The sequence below is a fragment of the Fringilla coelebs genome (genome assembly GCF_963513975.1).
Source record: "Fringilla coelebs genome assembly, chromosome: 3".
NCBI lineage: Eukaryota > Metazoa > Chordata > Aves > Passeriformes > Fringillidae > Fringilla > Fringilla coelebs.
The window spans coordinates 46,943,402-46,969,199 of record NC_140030.1 but is presented as its reverse complement, the minus strand read 5'-3'; the positions used below and the strand labels follow the sequence as shown (position 1 = coordinate 46,969,199).

The window sequence follows — 25,798 nt, the reverse complement described above, 5'->3', positions numbered from 1 at the left end:
GCTGACTGTCTCATTAAACATCTGAGCATATGCACCAAGCCAAACTGGCTACTTCACATCAACTTCCTACCCTTGGACCTCCTTTGGCAGCTAAAAATTATCCCCACATGAACATGAATCTCAGTTGCATCTCCAATTCACAGTGTTTCCAAGCTCAAAGAGAATAATCACTTTACATTTGCCTTCACACACCACTTAAAGAACACTGGAAGCCAGAGTGTCTTGTTGCAACATCATGTTCAATAGAGCAAATCTCACTAAGCTGAATCTTCATGGGACATAGAACACAAAAACTACAACTAACTTTAAAAAAAGTAGAAAGTGGAGCTAATTACACAAGAAGAAAGAAAGCCAGATACAGTAATATTAAGAGATTCTGTAGAATTTAAATTAAGGGTTGGAATGCTTATAAACAATGCTGTACTGCTTTTAACCTTAATTAAAGCTGAGAAGACATGTGAAAAGACTTTAAGGACGTGACAGTAGGCAAGAAGTATAGAAGCAGTTTAACATCTAGTATGAAGAAGAGAGCACAGCCTACGAGTTTGGACCACTTCAAAAAAATACAGGGAACAAAATTAAGTTATAGGTTACATCTAATCTGTCCAGACAGAAAGGACTACCTACTTTTCTGTTTAATATAGAAAAGACAGTTTGAAGCAGTAGTACTCTATTCACGTTAAACATGCCTATAACACTAAAGCCATTGGTCCTTTTCACACATTTCATACATGGCGCTAGAGTAAGCTTGGGCCACCCAGTACTTTTTCTTAAGAACAACATGATTTCAATTAAGTTTCACAAATTTAGTCTGTGTATCTATTTCTTGTATATAATGCATTCTTGTACTGTACAATATTTTTATTTGCTGCAATATATGCATAATATTTCCAGGAGTTTTATACTCCTTTTTTTTAATAAATAGCCATTTTATTTTTCTGTAGACCTACACCAGGTCATGTCTAGGAGCAAAAAAAGGATTAAAAATTTTATTTAACAAAATTTTTTGTACACCAGCATTACAAATAATCTATTTGGAAAAAGAGTATTTTGCTGGAAGGTTTTAGCCATAAAACTTAATGGACTGGGTTGCATGGAATTGCTTTTGTCCTCCCACAGGAAGCAGAGATGCCATCTGTGTCACAAGACAGCTTTCCGCAATCTTTGCATGTCCCACATTCTTTACTGTTTTAGTCCTGGATTTGGCAGTGCTGGATTAACAGTTGGACTTGATGGTCTTAGAGGTCTTTTCCAACCTAAAGGATTCTATGATTTTGCAGCTGAGCTGTGTTGCAGACCAGTCTTGCCGTGCTGAGACAACAGCATCTCTACACTCCCCGTTTTTTCACTGTGGACAATTATACGCACAATATGAAACTGAGCTTGATGTGCAAGCCTGGTGGGAGGGTACATTCCAGCGTTTCCAAATGGTCGCTTTTTCATTTAATTTTTAGCTTGTATTTCCATACCGTTTTACACATTTCACGCCATCTCCCTGAATTATGTATTTGGGGAAAATAAAGCGCTTTATTAGTGCAACATTTTATCCATAAAGGATAATGAACTGTAGTATATGGAAATACATTTGTTCTCCTGTACAGGGACTTTATGTTAGGTTTTTGTCAGGCCTCCTGTATCTGGGCTGCAGCCGAGACCCCGCAGCCCCTCTCGGGTCCCCCTCAGACTCACCGAGCGTCTGAAACCCTCACCACACCCCCGTGCTGTCCCCCCGCTCTCCCCCCCGCTCCCTAATGGCACGTTCCACTCGCGGCGGGCGGGCGGCGAGCGCCCGCAGACGAAGCGACGGTTGGGACGTTCCACCGCAGGAACTCGGGGGGCGCGGCTTCCGGGCGCCGATTTCGAAAGAGGCCTGCGCCGCCGGCTCTGCCATGACCCAGTCGGTGGTGGTGCAGGGTAAGGGGGTCGTGGCACCCCGACCTCCCGCCGCCCCCTCCCCTTGCCTGAGCCGTGTCTCTCCCCTTTGCAGTGGGACAGTGCGGGAACCAGGTGGGATGCCGTTTCTGGGACCTGGCGCTGCGGGAACACGCCGCCGTCAACAAGGTAAGGGCGCCGCTGCCCCGCCGGCCCGGGGCGAGCCGCCCTCGCTGCCGTCCGCTTCTGTCGCTGTGGCTGCAGAGCGCTGTGTTTGTTTGCTTAAACCAAGGGCGCTTCACTGTGAGCACAAGCACCCCCAGCTTCTTGTGCCGTTTAACTAACCGTGAAAACAAAACGTACGGTTAACTCTCCAGGGACCCTGTTAAATCAGAGGGTGGGCAGTCACCAGCAGTGTGGAGTTTAACGGGGATTAGTGCATCCTGCATCTGGGATGGGACAACGCTGGATGTACGGACAGACTGGGGAAAGAGATGCTGGAAAGCAGCGCCATGGACCTGGGGGTCCTGGTCGATGGCAAGTGAAACATGGGTCAGCAGTGCCCTGACAGCCAGGAGGGCCAGTGGTGTCCTGGGGGCACCGGGCTCAGCATGGCCAGCTGGGCAAGGGAGGGGATTGTCCTGCTCTGCTCTGCCCTGCAGTGGGGTGGTCTCACCTCCAGTGCTGGGGGCAGTTTTGGCTGCCTCTGCAGCCTATGTGAAAAAGCACATTAAGCTGTTAGAGAGCATCCAAAGAAGGGCCATGAGGATAGTGAGGGGTCTTGAGGTGAAGCCATATGATGAGCAGCTGAGGTCCCTTGGTCTGTTCAGCCTGGAGGAGACTGAGGGTCTCATTGCAGTCTGCGACATTCTCCTGACGGGAAGAGAAGGGGCCGACGCTGATCTCTCCTCTGTCATGACCAGTGACAGGACCCAAAGGAATGGCCTGAAGTTGTGTCAGGGAACATTTAAGTTACATATTAGAAAAAGGTTCTTCGCCCAGGGGCTGGTTGGACGCTGGAGCAGACTCGCCACCACCAAGCCTGCCAGAGCCCAAGAAGCATTTGGACAACACTGTCAGGCACATGGTGGGACTCTTGGGGTGTCTTCTGAAGGGCTAAGAGTTGGACTCTATGTTCCTTCTGGGTCCCTTCCAACTCAGAATATTCTGTGATCACTAATTCTGGTCAGCTTTCTCCTGCATTTGCACTCTGAAAAGTTCAGTGTGTCTCCCAGGCATTAGCACGTCTGAGGCAGTTCACAACACGGTGAGGGCTGTTCAGTGCTGGTACTTTGCCACTGGCACTAAAGCAAAAGAGGACACCCCCAAAGCCCACCATTATTTTCTACGTTAGCTCATGCCATGGCTTGCTGTACAGTTTTACTGACCAAAATAGCAACATGAGGAGGGCATAGGATTGTGCCGAGTACCCTATACAAAATCACACTTTTCTTGCTGTGACTATAAAGCACTTAAGGTATTTAAACTTGTCAGATCTCTTTAGTTTTATGTTGGGGTAAGTAATTACCATGCTATCCCTTGCCAGGGAGTTCATAGTTCTGATAAGAATAAGTGTGATTGTGCTGTCCTCTCTGCAGAACTCCATGGGCATTGGTATCGCAGGCTTGGAACCCATGATGAACTGAGAGCTGTATCAGTGATGAACTGAGTCAGCTGAAGGGCAGCTCTTCAATTTAATCATTGCATTGGGATCTTCAGTAAACTACTGCAGTTGCTTAATCTTCTGCTGAAAAATTAATTTCCTAGTTACATTCTCTCAGTTTTTAATAGCAAGCTGATGTTTCAATGAAATGTTCTTTTTGGAGATGACTAGAACTAGCTGGTTTCACCAGAGATGTTCACTCAATTTCAAGTGGTGAAGTTTGACAAGTATCCTTCAGAGGTCCCTGCCAACTTAAATTATTCCATGAAAAAGCACTGAGAATTTTTGACATTACACATCATTTTGTGTTGTTTCCTTTCAGAAAGGAATTTATGATGAAGCCTTAAGCAGTTTCTTTAGGAACGTAGATACAAGGTAAGTTTTTGTCAAGCAGTTCATGAGTTTACATGCTGGATCAGCCCTTGTAGTATCTTCCTTTAACCTAAGTCATAGTTTTCTTTAAGTCATATTTAGCTACTACTAGAAAAAGATTTTGCTTTTTTGTATTCTCCTCAAAACCTTATCTTTGCATTTCCACTTTATCTATATAAACTTCAGTAGTTAAATGTGTTGAAAGTGTGTTCGTTTGTTTTCCTTTCCTTTTGTAGCAAAAGTGGACAGTCGGGATCTGATGGCTTTTGCCACTGAGATAACAATCAGATTATATGCCCTCTGAATACCAACTGAGCAGCATTTCTTGAAGAGTTGTAAGAGGAATTTGTATAAGATAGTCAGAAAAAACTGACATTTTTTAAAGTCTTATTTGTCTGACTATTTAGTTACCCTATAATTGTTTTTTATAAGTTAACCAATCCATACCTTAAAACCATTCAGTCATCTCTTATCTTTCCAGTTACAAAAATCTTTGCAATTTGCAAGAAGAAAATGTGTACTTGGGATAGCCTGTTGCATTTAATTAATAAAAATTGTTTGACCAACTTCTGTTTCCTTCCATTGTATGAAAAGGTTGCAGTACAGCAATGAGATTTTGGCTGGTAGAGCACTGAATTCCAAATTGCTTTTTTTACCTCTTTGAAAGAGCATTGCAAATGTATTGAACTTTGTTATTGTCATTCCATATGGTTATTTCCAAGAATACTTTTTTTTAAATCAAGAAAATTGGATCATAAAAAAAGTCTGTTTCTGTATGTGCCAGATGAAAGCACCAAATTTGTAATTGACAGCTTGGCTGCAATAGAAACATCTGTTTTCTCTCTGAGAAAACCTGGTCTAGTGGAAGGTGTCCCTGCCCATGGCAGGGGGGTTGGAACTGGATAAGGTCCCTTCCAACCCAAGCCATGCCATGGCTCTAGGAATGTTGGGATTTTTTTTCAGTAATTGAATACAAGTGATTGAAGGTTTGATCTGGCATGAAAGACCACAAAGCCAACAGTAAGAAAAATAAATGTTGTTTTGAGGTTGGTTTTATTTCCTCTTTGAATTTTGTTAGTCCCGGAAGAGAAATTCTCTAGGAGGATTTACTGGTGCTATAGTGTAGTCCTGCAGGTGTTGTGTAGGCTGGAGGAATCACATGAGTATTGGAGGCTGCTGTGAGCTGCTCACCTACTGAGAAATATCTAGAGACCATCTTTGAGTGACAAGTTGGAAAATTCTTGAGGAATCCAGTGCAGCCCTGTACTCTTCCCCTTGTTCCTGATGGGACTCAGTAGGCTCAGGACATTGGTGTTGTAGTGAATTTTAGCTGATGTTTTGTGACTATAATGGTGGTTAATGTAGAATGGTCTTAAGACGTACTTTAAATTTAGGCTTGGCCAGCTCCCAGATTAGGTAAGTAATGGAAGAGGAAATAAGATCAGTCTTCCAGGATCCCTGCCTTTTTTTCCCCCTTGTGCTGAATATAGTTTGGCCAGACCATAGTATCTCATCATTTGAGTGGGAAAATTGTAACATCATGCATAGTCTGCTGTGTTGGCTCAATAGAACCAGTCCTGGGAAAGGAGGATTTAGCTGTGTCAGCCCAGCAGGTTTCTGAAGTGGTAAATCATAATAAGCAGAATAAGTCAAGCACAGCACTGTGCAGGTGCAGTTACAGAGCTTTCACATCTGGAACACGAGCACGATGTTGTAATGCCCCCACTGAAAAGTTCATCTGGAGTTTTTTTCCATTGTTTGATGTGGATACACATATCACATGCTGATAAAAGATAATCCTTTCCAGTTTTGTCAGTGCTTGTAGAATTGCTAAAAAGCAGAGGCTGTATCTGAGAGTAAACTTTTATGCTTATCTTTCAGCTTCTTGAAGTAATGTTTAGGTTAATTCTGATTGAGTTCATGTCCTGTAATTGCATTACTTTCAGGAATTATAAGGTATTAGCAGCATATTCAGGGTGTTTCTGTTTGTTCGCGTTGTCATAGTCTTCCAAACACAATATATAAGAGATAAAATTTTATTGTAGTATATATTTTATGCTGCAAATAAGATCTTTGATTTTTCTGTTACAATTTCTTTTTCAGAAGTGGTGATAATGGTCCTGATATTTACAAAGGAAAAATCTGCACTTTAAAAGCACGAGTAAGGCAATCTATAAAGGTCACTGTTTTTACATTGAATATTTATGTCCAAATGTGTGGGAATTCTCATGAAGTTCTTAAAATTGCATACAGGTTTAAGTACTGCTTTGAAAGTAAAATTTCTAATATTAACTTTTATTAATGCAGTAATGCACTTTGCTGCCAATCTTGTTGAGTAACTCATATTGGAATTTTAATAAAATGATTGCAGATATTATTAACTAAGGGTTGGGTTTCTTTGAGCCACTTATAAAAACATTCTAAAATTTTAACAAAATTTCATCTGAAATGAAGTCCTGTTGAACAACTAGCAAATCAGCTAAGGTGAATCTAGTTGGTCTCCTAGTTAACAACTAGAGCGGGAAAAGGTTTCTCTGGAGCAGAGTAGAAACAGAATTCCTTTCATATTGTCAATAATTTCATATTTCTTTGTGTGATTATTTCAAGGGTGGTTTGCTTACTGACTGAATTTAAATTCTTTCCATTCTTGAAGGCACTGTTGATTGACATGGAGGAGGGTGTGGTAAATGAAATTCTTCAGGGACCATTGAGGGATGTGTTTGATAGCAAGCAGCTTATCACAGATGTTTCTGGTTCAGGAAACAACTGGTGAGAACCTCTTTAGAACACATTTCTTAGCAGCTAATTAGATGGCATTTAAAAGGGGAAATGAAAACCGTAGCTTTCGTTCTGCACCTGGAGAGCTGCAGCATTTTACCAGCAAACTTGGAGTCACTGTTGCCTGGAGGAGGGCTTTGAAAAGGCTTTTACAGAAGAATAATTCTGCTGAGATATAATTTTGTCTCTTTTTTTCTCCTTCTTTTTTGATTTTCTTTACAAAAGAGCATGCTTTTTATTTTTGTTTCTTTGGCATTCAGCTGCTTTCATGGCTTAGTAGAAACCATAATCTAGTTTGAGACTGTGCAGCTACTGTGGAAATGGGATGTATGAACAAATGCACTTCAGATTTCTAAGCAGAGTCTGACTTTGTGCATATATACTACACAACAAATCTTTTTCTGAATTTCTCTTTTGGTAAACATGATGAATTCCAAATTTTCACTGAGACCTTAATGGTGCTCTAATAATATTCAGTGCACTACAGTCTGGAAAGCAAATCACCAGCAAATGTACCAAAAGAGAGTGCAATATAGAGAGTAAAGCAGTCTTTACCATCTACCAGCTTTACCATCTAGCAGGCAAGTGTGTTGAAAATGAGCCATTTGGGGTTTTTTTGTTACTAGTAGCAACTGACTTGCATAGTGCTCAAAAGATTATCTGTACACTTATTACATAGGGATATCTTAATTGTTAAGGACTATGTAGCTTTCATTACTACAACTGGATTATCCAGTGTGAGAGTTATTTCCTTTTCAGTACAGAATAATAAGTGCATACTCCAGACTTGTGAACTTAGACCTGTTTGCATCCTCCAAGTTAAAACTATGTCCTGACTCCCATATTCTCATATGTAGTCACAACTTAGAAACTCTCACAGATGAAGTGTTGCACCCAGCTTTAGACTCTGAACTCTAAAATGTCACATAGACGGATTTAAAATTTCAAGTTTGATTTTTTGGGGTGAGGTTTTGAAACACTTTTCATATCCTCAGGGCTGTAGGTCATAAGATATATGGCTGTCAATACCGAGAAAACATAGTGGAAAAGCTGAGAAAAACTGCTGAACATTGTGACTGTCTACAGTGCTTCTTTATAATTCATTCCATGGGAGGTGGTAAGTAATCTTTTTATGGGGAGTATGACTGCAGTAGCCACAAATGAAAAAAAGAAAATACATGGATCTTGAAAAGAAAATCAGTATAATAATCTACATCATTCAGAATGTAGATTTAAAAAATTAACATAGTACAATTAAATAGACCTGTAATTTTTATCACTAGTTTTATTAGAGCACTGAGGAGCTGTGATGTGCTACCCAGAACAAAAATGCAGCTAAAATTCTAAAGATGAGGCAGTGAGTAGAACAAGACAGGTACCAAAGACAAACACTCAGGTATTACTGATCAGAAGAAGGGTCAGTGACCTCTGAACACCAACAGCATTGTCAAAATCATTTTAATTGTGGGGAAAGAGTTTTCAAAAAGGCTTTGAAGGAGACTTCTGATGTTGCTTAACTTTTAAAAAAAATTGTTTTTCTGTTTTCCTTCCTCATAATTCTCTTGAATCTGATATAGTTAGTTAATAAGCCAAAAGGAAGAATCCTTTGCAGTGACAATTTTGTCATTATTGCATTGCCATTAAGCCTTCCTACCCCAGAAATCTGAGAGTAGCATGTATTATTACTGGTTATGATGTGGAAAAAGACACAGAAAATAGCTCTAAATATGAAGCAAGGATTTTTTCAGGGGCCTTTTTTGTGGCTTAATTTCAGAGGCCCTGGAGGTACTGTTTCTGTTATTCTGAAAACTGCTGTCTTGTTCATAGATTAAATTGTCTGCCACTGAGAATGTAGCTAAATATTCAGAAAAAGACCACAGTTCAGTTCTTTGTTTTGTGCTCAGGACTGTATGCTTAGTGTTAATGAGGTAAAAAGCCTGTGTGCTGGGGGGAAGGGACAGTTCTGTTTTTACTGAAGAACCAGAAAATTTCATAAAGAAACCCTAAAACAAAAATAGTATTGTTTGAGGCAGTTCAATGCTTTTAAGCAAATGTTGTGTTTCATAATTGAAATTAAAGAATTCAAAATAAGAAGTAGAAATACTAGGTCAGAAAAATGTTTGTTACATAGTAGGACTTTTTGGTTTGCAGAAATTTTTGAGACTGTATTCTTCATTCTGGCTGACATACTGTGGGAAATAATTTTATTAATTATTTTCCTGTCTGGGACAAACCTTCCTGACTTAATTACATTTAAGAAGCCTCTACTGTTAGCCAAATGCTTCAGAAAATATTCATTACCACATATAATTGAAAAGTTTTATGTCTCCTACATGAGTCATAGAGCCTAAGATAATGTGTGGAACCTGTCATCTCTCATTCTGTCTTCATTTATAATTAGGGACAGGATCTGGTCTTGGAACTTTTGTACTAAATTTGCTTGAGGAGGAATTCCCAGAAGTATATAGATTTGTTACTTCAGTTTATCCCTCTGGTGAAGATGATGTTATTACTTCTCCATATAACAGCGTTCTGGCTATGAAGGAGCTTAATGAACATGCAGACTGTGTGCTACCAATAGAGAATGAAGTAAGAAATAATATTCTATTTATGTAATGTTTTTTTATTAGAATGTGGAAATCTCTTTTCCTTTTCAGTACTGATTTGCATACCAAATCTCCAAAAGCATAATTTCAGTTTTAAAAGTAATAATTTAACTTCTAAGTCACTTGCAAGCTTTTGAAATGAACATGGGTATCACTAAAAAGTTGCTCTGCTCCTTCAAACTAAGGTAGAGTGAATTTTTAGAGAGAATGTCTATTTCAAGATAAACAGTGAAAAGCTTCTATTTACTGAGATAGAGTGTCTTCAATTCTTTTAACAATCAATTTGTGCATAGTATTAGTAGGGTGCTTCAAGGACCTCTGATCTCTCCAGATTCTAACAAGCTTAACTGTGCTGATTAGTGATATGGGAATCATGGATATACCTTGCAAAGTGCTAGACTCATTTGAATCTAGCTTTGGTGGCTGTCTTGCTGTTTGTTTATGAAAAAAGCAAGAGAAAGTGAAATTAGTTAGAGACTATATTTTTTTGCTTCACAGGTGTTCTCTTCTAAAACTGCTTTTTAAATTTTCATAAGCATTTTGAATAGTTGAATAAAATTCAAACTTCCAAGTCAAGCTGTGTATATATTTGTGTTATCTAAGGCACAGACTTAGAAACAGTTCTGTCAACTGGAATTGCTCAAAAGTTGGACTTCGATGTACCAAGGTATAATCTTTAACCTAACAGCGCAATGTCTGAGCTTTCAAGATTTTTAGAAATGAAATGTGTGGTACTGAATTTCAAAGTTCTGTACTCAAGACTACTTCTGTGCTTTTTTTTTTCCTTTCTCTCAAAGTCTCTGTTTGAGATAGTTAATAAAATTCATCAGATGATCAATTCTGGGAAGTTAGGATCAACTGTGAAGCAAAACAGCTTGGTAACATCGAGTGCAGGCAGTGCAAAAACACTACCTGAGAAGCCATTTGATGCAATGAATAACATTGTAGCCAACTTGCTGCTGAACCTGACAAGGTAAAGGTTATTCCTCTCTAACAAAGTAGGATTGCTGGAGGGGTGTGTGCTGTAAATATGCAGGCCTGCATCAACTTGAGTAATATTAATTACATTAATTACTCATATTACAATATGAGTCTTCTCTTTATAAGAACTGGTTACTGAATGCTAAAGTATTTGGAAGTGTTCAGATTGTAGTGGCATTTCTTTAGCCATGATAGTCTTAAACCTGAGGTAAGTTTATAGGCAGAAGGAAATTGTCTTTTACTAGTACCTAATGGAACCCACCGAGGTTTGCCTTTCTAGGCATTATTTTGTAAATATTGTCAGATCATTTGTGCTCATAAACTGTCTATTGCTGCCAGAAATATACTTCTGGTTGGCCTGTTTTTCTTTTAAACAGCTTGTCAGGAATGCTAAGTCACATGTGTTTTATTATAGCCTGTTAGGTAAAAGTTGTATTATTTTACTGGTATTAACCAGTATTAAGTGGTATTAAACATTATTAATGATAATAAATCAATACTAAAGACTCCAATTGGGAAACAAGGAATCATTCTTGGTAACTTACTGTTCTTTAATGAGAAGTATAAGTAAGACATAGCATTGTTACTGCCAGATGTGAAAGTTTTGTAATTATACTTGAACACATGCTTGAATGCTGTGTCGTTTTACAGTTTTATTGTACAGAACAGCTGAAAAATAGATTTCATGGAAGTTTACCTTACAAACTAAGTAAATCACTTCTATATCAGTTTCATAACAATTTGTTAATTTTTCAGCTCTGCTAGATTTGAAGGTTCCCTAAACATGGATCTTAATGAAATCAGCATGAATTTGGTTCCATTTCCTCGACTTCATTATTTGGTTTCAAGCTTGACTCCTCTGTATACACTGGCAGATGTTAATGTTCCTTCTAGAAGGTAAGAAAAAAATATTATTGGAGTTTCACATTAAAGTTTAATTTCTGATTTTTCCATAGTTTTCATTTAAAAATTCTATTCTGTAGCAAAACTAAGGGTGGAAGTTCTGAAACTTTTATTTCTGCTGCATTTTCAAATTCATCCTGCTGATTTATGAAACATCTGTTGGCCCTTTTCTATGTAATGGTTGAGCCAGTAAACTTGACATGCTTTTAATCTCTGCTGGAAGTGTTTCTGTTGGGAAAATGTATTACTTAGAACCCACACCACAAGTTTTTTGTGTAACAGCTTGCACTTGACTGACAAAATACTCTAAAGGCAAACAAGGGATTAACTAGGCTCTTTGGGGAAATCCTTCAGTATTTATCTTACTTCAGTGAGAGATGCAGTGAGTGCAATGAGCCTATTTAACATCTTGTTATAATGATAAGCTGACATTTCAGATTTTGTGAGATATTTATCCCATTGACATAGCAGAAGAATTTCCAGTTAAAATAGATTTACTGGGTTTGGTGGGTTATGTTCAGTCAGCAAGAGTGAGATAGAGACAAATAGTGGTAGAGACAGCTAAGGGTAAGTGATGGAAGTGTGCAAAGTGGAGAAGAGGGCAGGACCACACTTATTTTCCAATAACGAGTTGTAACAGTCAGCTCTGTTGAGAACATACCTTGAGGAGACAGTACAGGGCTGGGGGAAGGTAGCTGACTATGAGGAGGTGGTCAAAGATGTTTCAGAATGAAGTGGGAACAGTAATATTTTTGTCCCCTTTATTTTTTTGTAATAGGCAGATGGTGGCAGAGGTGATATAAGAAAAAAGAAAAAGAGATTATAAATATACAGCATTTGGAACAAATGGAAAGAATAGTTTAGATGTTGTGGGCCCACAGAACACCATCTTTGGTACCCACAGTACAGTGAAACTTGGTTTAAGGAAGTGAAGAGAGAAAGAATATGATCTGCAGTGTCATCTTTTAAAGCAGTCATGTGTGATAAAATTAGAATAAGTAGACTAGACAAGTAGATATAGCCTGTCTGTTCCCAAATCATTAATCAAAATTAATACAGTTCTATGACTCATTGATCCTTTTAAATAATGAAGTGTAACAGGCAGATAATCAGTTCTGTAAGGGTCAGCACTTTGATATCCCTTGTCAGATCCTTCCCAGTGAGATTGTCCACTCAAATTGCCACATAACCAGAACCCCAAGTAGTTAAATCCTTTTACATAATGTTAAGACTTTGTAACCATTGGCCTCAAATTGCCTTTATAAAGGCAACTTCTCTGATTCAGCAGTGGCTTGTAACTTGAGGTTGAGGAAAAAATGGATCCAGTGTGTTTTTAAAAACTCTAATGCCAACATATGTACATATAAAGGTTTGAATCTTTCCTATCATCTACATTTGTTCTGGATCAAACATACCTTTATCCAGGATTTTATGAACTTTTAAACCCTGAAGGTGGGCATTCTGAGGAACTTTGGTATCCTACTTTAGTAACAGTAGATATTTTTTTTCTTTTTACCCAGGTTGGATCAGATGTTCTCAGATGCATTTAGCAGAGATCATCAACTAATTCAAGCAGATCCAAAGCACAGCCTCTACCTGGCCTGTGCACTTCTTGTTCGAGGGAATGTCCAGGTTTCAGACCTTCGCAGAAATATTGAAAGGTTTGTAATACCACACAGAGTAGTCATGGGCTTTGTATGGAAACTGGCAGTTGTCCAGAGCATTCCAGCTTTTCATTTGAACAGTTTCAATACCAAATCAGTTTACTCCAACCTCCTTTTCTTAATTTTAGAAGGGAAGAAAACATAATTAACTTATGTAGTGAGTGAAAAAAAGTCATATTATTCCTGGATTTCCAAATAGAGAGGAGTAGGACCTCCCTTTTTCTCCAAATTGCAAAAAAAAGCAAAGCGCAGCCTTCCAGGGGTCTCCCAACAGCAAAGGATGTTGGAGTAATGAGTTCTGTAGCAGAAGTTTTTTTTGCTGAACAGAAGGGCCTTCTTTTTCCATGGTTATTTCATGTAGGTAGGAAATCATCTTCATTTGAACAAACCCTGTGTTGTTAGCACCATTTTCTACCTTGAACAGTATTGAGCTGCATAGTTGTAACTGGAAAGGCAGGTAAAACAGTTATATAGGCACACAGGGGTGCATGGGGAAAATTTCTAGGAATCTAAAGTATTTTATTTATTTCGAAAGTACAGGTAGACTGATTGCCCTCACACAGTATTAATCTGCCCCTTTACTAAATCTCAGAGTGCTTCCAGTCCCTTTTATAGAAACAGGTACTTGTAACTTCACTTTTCAAATCCTGATGCATTAAATTAACAAAACACAGTTTATGTTTGCAATTTAAATTTAACATAGAGACGCAGTGGTTTAGTCTGAAGTCTAAAATATCTTATTCACAGTGATAGTTATAACTGTCCTCCTTAATCCTGATCCTTAAATGTTAACCTTTTCAGACTTAGTTGAAACTGTTAGTAGTTAGCCTTTGTGTTCTTTATATTCCTTAGTTAATCAATTTTTTTTATCACAGGTTGAAGCCTTCTCTGCACTTTGTCTCCTGGAATCAAGAGGGCTGGAAAACTGGTTTGTGTTCAGTACCTCCTGTGGGCCATTCCCATTCCCTTCTGGCTTTAGCAAACAACACCTGTGTAAAACCAACTTTCATTGAACTCAAAGACAGATTTATGAAACTCTACAAGAAAAAGGTGCAACTCTTATTTTTATAACATCATCATCACTAATCATTAGCATCTTGCAGTATTGAAACCCAGATCTTAGTGTCGTGAAGAGACTGTTTATAATTAACAGCCCAAGGTTTTATTTGTGTGACCAGGTGACTCAAAGTCCCATCCAACCTGGCCAAGAACACTTGCAGGGATGGAGCATCCACAGGTTCTTTGGGCAGCCTGTTTCAGTGCACAGTAAAGAATTTCTTCCTAATATCTAATCTAAACCTTGTAGTCCACCAAGCTTTCTCTCATTTCATTTCCTCAGCAGGACAGGAGAAAAGTACAGTGAAAAACTTGTGGGTCAAGATAAAGACAGGGAGAACAACCACCAGTTATTGTCATGGGCTAAACAGCCTTGGCATTTGGAAAATTAGTTTAATTTATTGCCAATAATAGTAGAGTAGAATGGCAAGAAATAAAAACAAAACTGAAAACACCTTCACCCCCACTCCACTGCCTTCTTCCCAGCCTCAGGATTCTGTTCCTTCTTTGCTGATCTTAGTGTCTGCAGGGCTGTTTCTCTCACATTTTCTTGAGTCTTCTATGTCACAGCTGTCGTGCAGCATTTTTACCCCTCAATCAATCCATTGTCACAGAGGCATTACCAGCATCACTAATGGGCCCAGCTGTGGCCAGTGGCAGGTCCCTAGTGGAGCTGGCTGGGGTGGTTCTGTTCAGCATGGGGGCACCTCCTGTTATCTTCTCACAAAAGGCACCCCTGCAGCCCTGCACTCCCCCTGCTGCCAAAACCCTGCCATGTACACCCAATCCAGGTCAGGTGTACCCAAGAACACAATATGAAAAGATGGGTTTTAAGAAGTCAGTAATACTGACTGTGATTCACTAGGGGATTGTTACCAAACTTGTCAAGTGTTTAAACGAGGGATGTCACGATATAAGTCTCTAAGTGCCGTTTCAACGGTGCTTGCACTCTCCCCTTCAGTACAGGCTAAATGGTATTTACTGAGCCAAAGCAATCAAATACCAAGAAAAGGATAACTCTGATTTTTATTTTATTCTCTTAGGCTCACCTTCACCATTATCTGCAAGTAGATGGGATGGAGCAAAGCTGTTTTTCAGAAGCTATAGCCTCTTTGTCTGACCTAATAGAAGAGTACAATGAATTGGATGCTACAAAAGGTGGGCCTAGAATAGATCCTTCAAGACTGAAGATAGCTGTTTAAAGAAGGAAGATTTTAAAAACAACAACAACAACAAAAAAGCACTTTCCCTAAACATCCAGCCACTTCAGTTAACCAGAATGACTTTCAGCATGCCTGGCTATTGTAATTCCAAAGTAGGACCAGCACAACAGCTTCCTTACCTCAAGAGTGGTCATTAAGTGGGGAGCCATGCCTGTGAGAAAGATTTGAAGTCACCTAATTGTGGCTGGTATCAGTAAGGACAGTAATCCTAACTGTGGAGTAAATTGACACACAATATGCTGTGAAGAATAGGAGGAGAGGTGGTATGTAGCAGCCAAAAATGTAATTATTTTCTCAGACTTTCAACTTCCAGTAAACTAAAGGTTGGTCTTGCTTCAAAGAAGGATCACCGTGGCTAGATTTAGTTTATAACAAGCGACTACGAAAAGAAGAAAAGCCCATGTAGTCTTCTCAAAGATGAAAGCAAGTCTCTAATGAAACTGCTTTCTTACACTCTGCAGTAGACATTTCAGAATGCTCTAAGCTATGTTCCTCGTTTTAGTATTTCTGCTGCTGTGTTGTAGTTAACTATATTAGAGGATCCTCAGTTAATATTGAAATCAGAAATAACAGAAAATTCAAAAAAATTAATTTTGTTTCAAGTATTATGCTTGGAATATTGATAAATATTTTAATGATTCATATTCATGAGTGCTGAGTTGCACTTGATAATGAGATAATACAGAATACCTCTGAGCAAATCATGCACTTATGATGAAGTTATGATGACCATTTGGAGAAAAACGCTTATAGCCTTGACAGAATGCAAGTAAAATAGATGTTTTAATATTTATAATTATCGGGGTATCATGCAGCTTTTTATATTACAGTAAGAATTTTTACAAAATAGAATGTACAGCTATTTCCAGTTGCTTCCCAGTGAACTGTTACAGATCGGAATGGATTGATTTCTTGAAATTTAAAGTCCTTCTAGTACTCTAGTTGGAGTAGATATGTAAGTAAGCACAATTTTGAATGTATAAGCCCAGAAGTATTCAATAAAGTATTGTGATAACATTTGTTGAGAGCATTTTTAAGAAAATGTTCTAAAAATATAAATGTTCTTAAGTCTTGCATCTATTATCTGCAGTTGCCCACTTATTTGTTCTTTTGCGCATCCAGTGTTTATGTCAATAACACTAGAGAAATACTATCTGTTGCAAAAAGCAGTCTGAGTTTGAAGTTGACAACTTCTGTTTCAATGCTTCAGCACTGATGTGTTTTACTACTTCAGATGTGTAGCAGAAAATGTTAATTTAAGAATGAAGAATGATAGATGAAATATTACAGGGCACTTTTTTTCCCAAGAGGTAGGAGTATCTATTTGTATTTGTAGGCAAAAGCTTGTTATGGTGGGGCACGAAGCTCTCTTTCTGTACCTTTCTTTGTTACCAACAGTTCTTGTTTGAGCGCTGCTGGTGTTAGATACATCCTTCTCAGGAATGTATCTCCCCATGTTTCATTTAAAAATATGCCCTCTGGCATTTTACAGGTGCTATTTAATAAATGAGTGAATATTCACTTCTGTAGTTTCATTAGAAACACTGCTGTGGCAGGGAGTTCTGCTGACTCTTCAGGGTGTGAATGTGCTGTTGCACTCCATGTGTTACAGTCAGTGGTATAATTTGTCATAGGAGTTTGAGTTGGGAAAATATATCTCCTGGAGCACTGCAAATCCTCTGGCACACACACGATGTTATCCACATCATCTTCCACCTGAAGAAGCCTTCGTTGGGACACTCAAACTGTACAGTGATCATTTTGGACTTGTTAGGAATGCAGCACCTCTTGTCCAAGCACACTCCACAGAAAGTTAGTTTATATCTTTGAGTAGTTGAGCATCCGGAAAAAACTAGCTTCTCTGCTCTTGGAAGCTGGAAAGTTGGTTGACATGTTTTTCCCTTTGGAATCTTTAATATTAAAACAAAGAAAACCCTGAACATTAATTGCAGGTCATGTAAGAAAAAGTTGCAACATCTACTTAGAAATATCTTGAAAGTTACTCAGTCTGACAGCTGCCTGATTTTTCCTTTGTCAGTCAACAAATAAATATTTTCAGAGTGACTGTGCATCAGGACATTAGCAGCACCTGTATTTCAGGACATTCTTTTGTTTGAAATTGCACATCTGTAGTTTGCTATTGAAACATCAACATTAATGGTAGAAAACATAGAAGAGTTATTTTAAAACCCGTAAAAAAGAAAGAAGTAAATGTTTTATTAGTACTTGCTAATGCATCCATTTTTCCATTAGTTCCAATATTTTAATTTTCTATTAGGAACTAATTTTATGTTAGAAAATACCTTTATTTTCTTCAACATATTGGTCAGACAAGGCTGGATGAAGCATAATCTCTTTTCTTTTTTCATTTCACATTTTCTGTTGTCGTTGGTCACTCTGCTGGATATGCCTATGCCACAGGTCCTGGAACAGGGTGTCCAGGGAGTTGCCTGTATGAGGCACTTTTTCTTCAAAACTAGTGGTAAGCTTCTGTAAGCTAAGACAGCAATATTTTATTTATGCAGCCCCAAAAGGATGAATTGAAAATACAAGGATAAGAATTTGATTTCTGTTCATGAAGGTACTTCTGTAGGTAAGCCTAAAAATGAGACATAAATAGCATTTATACAAAATACAGCTGAGCTGCAGTTACACTTTGCTGATACTGTATATTCAGATCCTACCAGGGACTATGAAGTTGCATGTATTATATGACCTTCCAGTTTCATGTGATGGAAATGTGTGAAAAGAGCTAATTGTGGAATTCTTATGAAATGTCCAGATTTTTCTTTTATTTTAGACCAAGCATGGTTTATAAAGGCTGCAGAGAACATTAATATTTGTGTCTTTGTAGGTTTTGTATTGAGGAATAAAATTATTCAAACACTTTCAGATACCACTAAAAAGCCTGAGGGCTGGATTAGGTGGAGTACACTTTAAAAAGAAAACTAAATTGCCGTGGAAAAGTTCTACAAAAAACCTATGTGGAATCTGTGCATTTGTGTAAGAGCACATGCAGAATTACCTGGAATTACCAGAACTGCTGTCTACTTAGAAAGTAGACAGCAATTTAAAGATCTCATTGAAGCAAGCATTTTAAAAGCCTGTCACAGATCTGCAACAAATAAAAGGAAGTTAAATGGTTGTTTATACTCGGTACATTTTTTAAAGTATGGCCTAGTTACATCTCTGTGTATCTAAATTAGGTAAATCAAATTGAAATGGAAAGCCAGAAAACAAAGCAAGAGGAGTAAAATGAAACTTAGCACTTACTATCCACTTTAACAGAAAAGGGACTTTTCAAAATACATATTAGCCCATTGAGCCATCCATGGAATTCATGGACAAGTTGACAAGATAATTCTGCTGGACTGGGACGGGGAAGACTTTACTTGGAAAAGAAATTTCCAGGTGTTTTTCTTCAGAAGGTTCCCAAAGAGCAGCATCGTACAGCCACCAGAGGGACAGGGTATTGGGACCCGGAACTGATCCCAACAGAAAGTGTGCTTTGCCAGCTGGGTGTCTGCTCTCAAGGCTATGCTGTGCAACTGATCCAAATTCCAGAATCATAATTTGAAGTAAGGATGAATTTTTTTTTTTTTAATTTGGCTTACTTGTGTGCCCACTGCTTACATGTGGGAAGTTGTCCAAACTGGACTTCAGGTTTTGTAAGCAGGTCTGTTTACCTGCAGATTGATTGATGTGCATCTACTCAGCAGCCTTTGCTAAAGTTTTTCTGATAAGCATTGCAATCCTTTCATTTTATTGATGCATGATGGTGATTCCATCTACCACCAAATAAATGGCTCTGCTTTCTGGTACCTGCAGTAGCTGTAACGAAGATGACTTTCAGCATGGAAGGTTGCACATGCACAGGGAAGGAGATGGTACAAGCATAGCAGCTGTGGCCAGGGAAGGGCTGGCATAACTGCTTCTGGCAATGGTGCTTCCTTAGAGTGCAAAAGTGAACTAGTGTTAGCAGCAGAGCAAGAATGGAATTTTAGGGAATATCCACGGATCCACTGACCCTGGCAGAGTTGCCTGGACAAGCTGATGAGTGCTTTTGATCAGACTGAATGAAGAACTGGGGGAAGGGGGGGGGTATTGTTCTTGCAGTGACCAAAACTTGAGAATATGGGAAAGCCACTAAGGCATTTTTTTAAATTTTCTGCTTTCTATTGAAAGAAGAGACCTGTGTTGTGTTAATATATGTATGTGAAAGCCAAGACTGCCTAACACCGCAAAGCAGGAAAAAAAGTGGGGCAGTTGCAAGGCTGCAAAATGGCTGTCCAGCAGCATCCCTAATTGGGCATCCGATGAGCAGCAAACCTCGGCAGAAAGATGCTTTGGCCAATTCCCTGGTGACAGAAGCCAAAAGCCTTTCTGCTTTTCACATTTATTAGGTTTAGAGAAATGAGTCTGTGACCTGAGAGTAAGAGGGGTAAGTGGGACACAACAGTCACTCTTGCAAAAGCCTTGAGCAAGAATTGGGCAAGTGCCAGTGCGCTGCCTGCCTGGCTGCTGGCGCCAGGGACACTAAATGCAGAAAGGCTCATGTGCAGGAAAGTTTACCAATGTAGTCAGGCTCACCTGACATCAGTCTGTAGTTGGTTGATTGAAGTTGCTTGTGCTGTCCCAGGCCACAGATGGATTGTCCTGGCTTCTTTCTGCCTGGGACTCTGGCGCAGGGGCTTCCTGCTACCCTTGGTGTGAATGCAGGGGTACATCCAATTGTACCACTGACACACAAGCACTTATAAAGCTGGTTGGGCTGAAAGGTCTGCCCGTTGGTGTAATAAACTCCATTGAGCTCACATCCTACAGCTACCAGATCTGAAAATGGTGAACAACAGTTACTAACATGGGAAGACCACGTGGGTCTTGCTAAACAGGGTGCTAAAATGTGATCAGTCTTTATGACATCACAGCTTTGTAAATCAGACATCAATATGTCTGCCAATAACAGGCTTGTGCACAATGACCTGGTTTCACTAATGCAGGTAAGTTTAAATACAGTCCCAGCCCTACTCTCAGATTCTCTGACTGAGCAGTTGGAGGACTAAATTAGGATGACTTCTTTAGCACAGAGCTGCACAGCACCTGCAAGCAGAGTTTTCCTCCAAAACCATTCACCTGGAGGTTCCCACCCTCTTGGATTTCAAGAAGGGAACGTGAAGGAGCAACTTACATGCACACACGCCTGTTTCATACCTAGGCTCATCTTCCGAGTAGTCGCAGTAGAGCCCTTTGTGGGGATCACAGACATCTGCTTCATTGCAGGGCTCTCCTGCCTGCTTGGCACAGACCTTACAGCAGCCACAGCCATCCTTCACCAGGCTGACCCCAGGGGTGCAGGCTGGCACCGGCGGGCAGCGGCACGGCCAGCGGCAAACCTCCTTGCGCTGGACTTCACCAGGTTCTGAAGGTTTGTCTCCAGGCTGCTCTGGCGGGCTGTGGAAAAACTTACACAGAGTGGGCTGTTTTGAGCACTGAATGCAGCATGTGTAGCTGGAATAGCGTAAAATGAAGTCAAGATGGAAAAAACTGTCAAGTTGCATGAAAAATAAGCCACATTTCTCATTTCACAAGATCAAAAAGTGAAAGAGGCCATGAGGTTTACGTAGAAGGCAGAGGAGCATTTTTATCAGTCATACACTGAGATGTTCCACCTGTGAGCCTGGCCTACTGCTTGAACAAAACACAATTCACTGGTCTTTCCTGTGCCTTCTATAAAACAAAACTGAAAATAAGTTTTTTTAAAAGTTTTTTAAAGTAGATGGTGGTTTTATTGTAAGTATTTCTTCCTAGAAACCTTCTATCAAATTAATTAGCTTTTGATTCCTCATAGTGTTTTATAGCCAGCCACAGTCCTGTGTGCCAGTTCTGATGGCAAGACCCCTTTAAAATAGAGAACCCCTTTTGAATGTTACTTTTGCTCCAAAATTTGAGTAGCTGCTTGGGAAGAAGCATTATAATATTTACAAATGCTCTTGTGCTAGATGCAAACAATTAATCCTAGTAAGGGAGGCAAGTAGCTGTACTGAGTTTAATAGGTCACTTTCTAAGAGTGCATTTATTTGCATGACTAAGCCTTCATTGAATCCAGAGCTTACAGAGCAAAAACACATCTCATTAAAGAGATTTGTATCGGCAGCAGGAAGTCAAGACCTAACCAGAATTTACTGATTTACACATTCTGTCTCAGAATTCATGTCTTTTTCTCTTTTTTTTCTTTTTTTTTTCTTCTTTGTTTTTAAATAAAGGAAGGACAAACTAATTCTTGATGGGCTTATTTTTCTGAGGTATGGGGGGCAGATTAAGTTAGCACAGTGTGAAAGGATCTATTTGAGATAACTATAGTCTATCTGCATTTTTTAAGAACTACAACTAAAACCTAGCAGTTTAGATCTTAGCATTAAATCTTTTCATGCTGCTGATTTCAGCAGAGATGCAGATGATGGTACAGTTATTCTCCATGGATGGCTGGTTCTGTAGTTAAGTGGGGGCATGCACAGCACTTGACCACTCTACAACCCAGGGCCTGGAAGCCACTCTCATCACACAGCTCTGACCGCCCAAAGAGCAAAAGGGAAAGAAGACCAAGCCCTTCACGAGGTGCCAGTACCACCATCAAGCTTGCAAAAAAAAGCCCAGAACATATATCCTATATTTTTTTTCTGGGCATGTGAAGCCTATCAGTTTCTGTTTCTCCAAACTGCAAGGATCTACTGGTGTAGAAATCACCTCCAGCGGACATGCTGAGGGAAAGGGGTCATTCAGCTGGGGTTCCTTGCTGCTTAATTTCCAAACTGGAAGTATCTGCAGAATTCAGCATTTCGTATGTCACAGCCCAGGAAAGCTCTTGCAGCATAATTGAGCTGGCTTAATTGAATGCAGTAGTAAATGACCTTTTAAAAGCCTTTTTTCTGCCCCTAATTTCCATTTTTCATGGTCATTTACAACTATACTTATGATATCTTAATCTGCAGCCACTAATGAAGCTCCAAAGCAGTAGCTTTCAAGTTCCTTTGGCTGAATGATTTTTAAGCTAGATACTAATTTACATAAGCAATTCATATAGTAGATAGATGTTAAACAATGTCATGGGGTATTCCATGCAGTAGGAAGAAGATAGTTTCATAAATGTGTAATTTATTAAAGGATTTCTTCTAATTCTTTCTACCTAAATTCAGCAATAATACAGAAACAATTAACTCAAGTATACTTTTTAAGACAGCTAAGCCTTTTCTATAAACCATAATGTTAATTTGATGAATGGGTGCATTGGAATATAAAGGCTCTTAAAGAATTGTTCTGGAAACAAGACATGCAAGTGTTCCTGTACATTTAGCCGTGTTTAAGACAATACATTTGCTGTAGGAAACAGTTCCTTGCTGCTTCTTTCTTTAGAAGCAGAATATTACTATTTTTTAAATTATTATTATTATCATTAGGAATTTGGCCATATGCCAGCAATATGAGCTTATGAGGCTTGAATCAGATATGTTTCAAAATGGGTATATGTAGCAGGAAGTAATCTTATGTGCGTCAACCAATGTGTTTAATTTGTATTACAAATTGAAACATGCTTTAAACCTACAGACTTCTACTTAGAGGAGTTCTCTCTCCTTTCTTTGGGGAAAGATGTCTGCTGAAAGGTGGGAGACAAAAAAGTCCTTAAAAGTAAGAAAAACACCATCAGGTGAATATCTGACAGTTTTAACTGTGGAATTACTGAGAACTTCAGTTGACATGAAAAATCTTCACATATCTATTAAGTTACAATTAAAAAGTTTGCTTGTACAGTTTACAGGTCAAATATTTTTCTAATTTGTGCTTCCCCAGGTTTCTATACCAAAGCTATTCACATCACACAAGCCCCTTGCATACTTTTCCTGATCTTATGGGCAGATCAGAAAATGAGACCATTGTGTAAGAACCCTTCATGTGTTGTTTGTTTTCCCATGTTTTAAAGATTGAACAAGGTCAGTATGGCATAAATAAGCAAATAGCAAAATAGGCAATGTACTATCACTAATGTTTGGTTATCTTAGTCTGGCTTTAAATAGGCAGAAAGGGGAGGGAGACAGCCATTTGAAAATTCTGTTGACATTCATCTTAATTGTAAAGGAAAAATACACTGTATACACGTAAAGTTGATTTTCAAAATTAGGTAAATAAGTAATGAAATTGGCCTTTGACACAAATACCTTTAGAAAAAGCTATCACTTAAAATTGTCTCATAAGAGACAAAGTATAACACAGCCCAGGTTCTTTTCTTGTTTGTAAAACTAGCCTGAAGTCAGACTGCTGCGTGTGTATATATATATTTGCAAACACAGGTATACATGTATATATGGAATATGAGCATGGATAAGATGTTTACTTTCTTACTGTATCAGATAGTAATTTTTGCTTATTTAAAAAAAAAAAAAAAAAGAAAGGAAAAAAAGAAAAAAAACAAGGTCAGTGACAATTTAAGCTTCCCTAACACTTTTTTCTTACCACCAAGTCATATCAATGTACAGAGAGAAAAAAAATTACCAAAACATGACTGATGCAGTAAATAAGCTGCAAATGAAATTTACTCAGGAGTAGGGAATGGCTCCTTATTCTTTATGAGGAATTTACTTCTCTGAAATTTAATTCCTCATAAAGCAAATAAAAACTTGTAACCGGGACAAGGTGAGGAAGGGGAAAATCTTTTTCTTCTTTTTAATGAACTTACCTGTTGAGTATAAGGGATGATGAAGATGGTGGGAACAAGGAGCCACCGCATGTTCCTGCACATTCAGAAGTGAAACTGGAAGATAGGGAACAGGCTGAGCTGTGTCAGAGGAAGCACTGAACACAAAGCTCTCCTCTGTCTCCCTTGCCAAACCAACTTTCCCCAGCACATGCACGAACACATACACGCATTCACACTTGAAATTCTCCTCTTCATACTGAACCAGCTTCACACTGAAATTTCCAACTGGCCTTCTTTTCTCTGCCCACTGCTAGAATACAGATTTTCACACCCTGCTTGATCCCATCCAGCTGATTCAGCCAGACTTAATTGAGGTCGGGTAGGGTGACATCTGATTCTTAAAGTCTTGCTGCTGGAAATGCAGTGTTATTTTTAATTTGTCTTTAAATCTATACTGCAGGAATTTCTGAAATCTGAAGGGCAGAGCCCCAAATACATGTATGTTCTGAGACGGAGGAAGCAGAGTTCTTCAAAATTTCTGATGTATTGTGCCTCGCAAAGCATTGCATAAAAATTCACAGTCAGTACATGCCCTCTAAAGAGGGAAGGAGATGCTATAAAATGTTAAAATGTTGCTACATATTCAGCACTGTTTCTTTCCATGGAATCCTAGTGGGAAAGCCCAAACTATAATGTACTTTTCCCTGAAGTATGCACCTTGTCCTATTGCTGTGTCATGGCATTTAAGGACAAGATAGTTCAAACCTCCAAATTCCCTCCCCCTTAATACTATCAAGGTGATGTGTTTGATTTTTAGGCTAACGTGAGGGTCTCCATGGTGAGACAAAAGCTCCAGCCCTGCAGCAGAGATGTTGGTGGTGCCCTGGTAAATGTTTTTCTTTCACATTTGTCCTTGCTCAGGCACCTCCTGCAGCCCAAGAGTTACCAGGGGAGGCTGCCAAAGACCACACTGACACAGCAGCCATACGTGGACAGAGGCAGTAGTGGGAGCAGGGAATCAAATCCAGTCCAAGCACTTCTGTTTGGCTCCTGGACTCAGAGCACCACATGCCCTCTGTGATTACAAATGCACCCTGAACTGCCCCTCCAAACTCTTGAGCATTTAGCTGTAAAACACTGAAAAACTGCTTTTCTTTAGCTCAATCACTTTGTCACATAACTCAAGATGAAGGTCAGGCAGTACCTGGGTGACAAGTGTATGCAGCAGATCAGTTCATTTCATTATGTTACTCTGGTGTGTGGCAGTGCAGACTGAAGCTTGTGTTTCCCCTTGAAAGCTTCTGAACATAGCACACAGGTTTCTCTAAAGCCTCTTCTATCCTATCAAAACATAGCTTCTTTCATAGACTCAGAAGGTAGTTGAGGCTGGAAGAGGGCCCAGGGGGTCTCTAGTCCAAGCCCAGCTCAAGCAGGGTTCCTTCTGAGATCAGACTGCCTTTACTCATGGGTCTATTTGGATCTGGAAAACCTCCAAGGGTGGAGGCTGCTAAACCTCTCCTGGCAGCCTTTCAGAGGGATAATAGTGAGCAGTGCTGGCTGTCTGAGGACATTTCAGGTTCAGTTTTCTCTTGCAGCCCTTTCACTCTCCAGCCTGCAAGAAGTGAGGAAGGCCAGAGGACTAGCACATCCATTCTTCTTCTAGCACTGCAAGGGAGCACACAGCATTCATTTGAAATGTGTCTTTTCTCTCTGCATTGCAGAGAAAAAGAATGTGACCAGTGCAGGACTGGGAATGCTCTGTGTGAGCTGGCAAAGACTGCCCTGATGTTAATAATGGTCCCCAGTCTTGGGAAATAGGAGGGAGATATTTCTGTAGAATTACCCATTGGTTTTATATGGTGTATTTTGTTGGAATCACCTGGAGAACGTTATCTGAGCTTTAAAGAATGAAACTTTGAAATTGTGGTTAGAGTACAACTCAGCTGATTGATAGAAAATGTTGGGTTTGGAAGGAGTGGAAGGAATGCTCC

At 39.3% G+C, this 25,798-nt stretch overlaps 2 protein-coding genes across 2 annotated transcripts; one reads left to right on the top strand and one right to left on the bottom strand.

Moving 5' to 3' along the window:
• Positions 1-1,751: 1,751 nt before the first annotated feature.
• On the top strand, positions 1,752-16,080 carry TUBE1 (tubulin epsilon 1; the record flags this gene model as incomplete). The annotated part of the gene is made up of 12 exons (XM_084202623.1): positions 1,752-1,914; positions 1,967-2,061; positions 3,858-3,910; positions 6,011-6,068; positions 6,561-6,676; positions 7,681-7,802; positions 9,087-9,274; positions 10,089-10,264; positions 11,029-11,169; positions 12,696-12,836; positions 13,715-13,889; positions 14,939-16,080. 12 exons carry the CDS (start codon positions 1,752-1,754, stop codon positions 15,095-15,097), a joined length of 1,587 nt encoding a protein of 528 aa, XP_084058749.1. The 3' UTR covers positions 15,098-16,080.
• Positions 16,081-16,746: 666 nt separating this feature from the next.
• CCN6 (cellular communication network factor 6) lies at positions 16,747-23,897 on the bottom strand (the record flags this gene model as incomplete). Its single annotated transcript, XM_084202622.1, has 5 exons — positions 16,747-17,028; positions 17,422-17,615; positions 19,709-19,951; positions 20,307-20,580; positions 23,847-23,897. The coding sequence occupies 5 exons, from the start codon at positions 23,895-23,897 to the stop codon at positions 16,747-16,749; spliced, it is 1,044 nt and encodes a 347-aa protein (XP_084058748.1).
• Between the last annotated feature and the right edge of the window lie 1,901 nt (positions 23,898-25,798).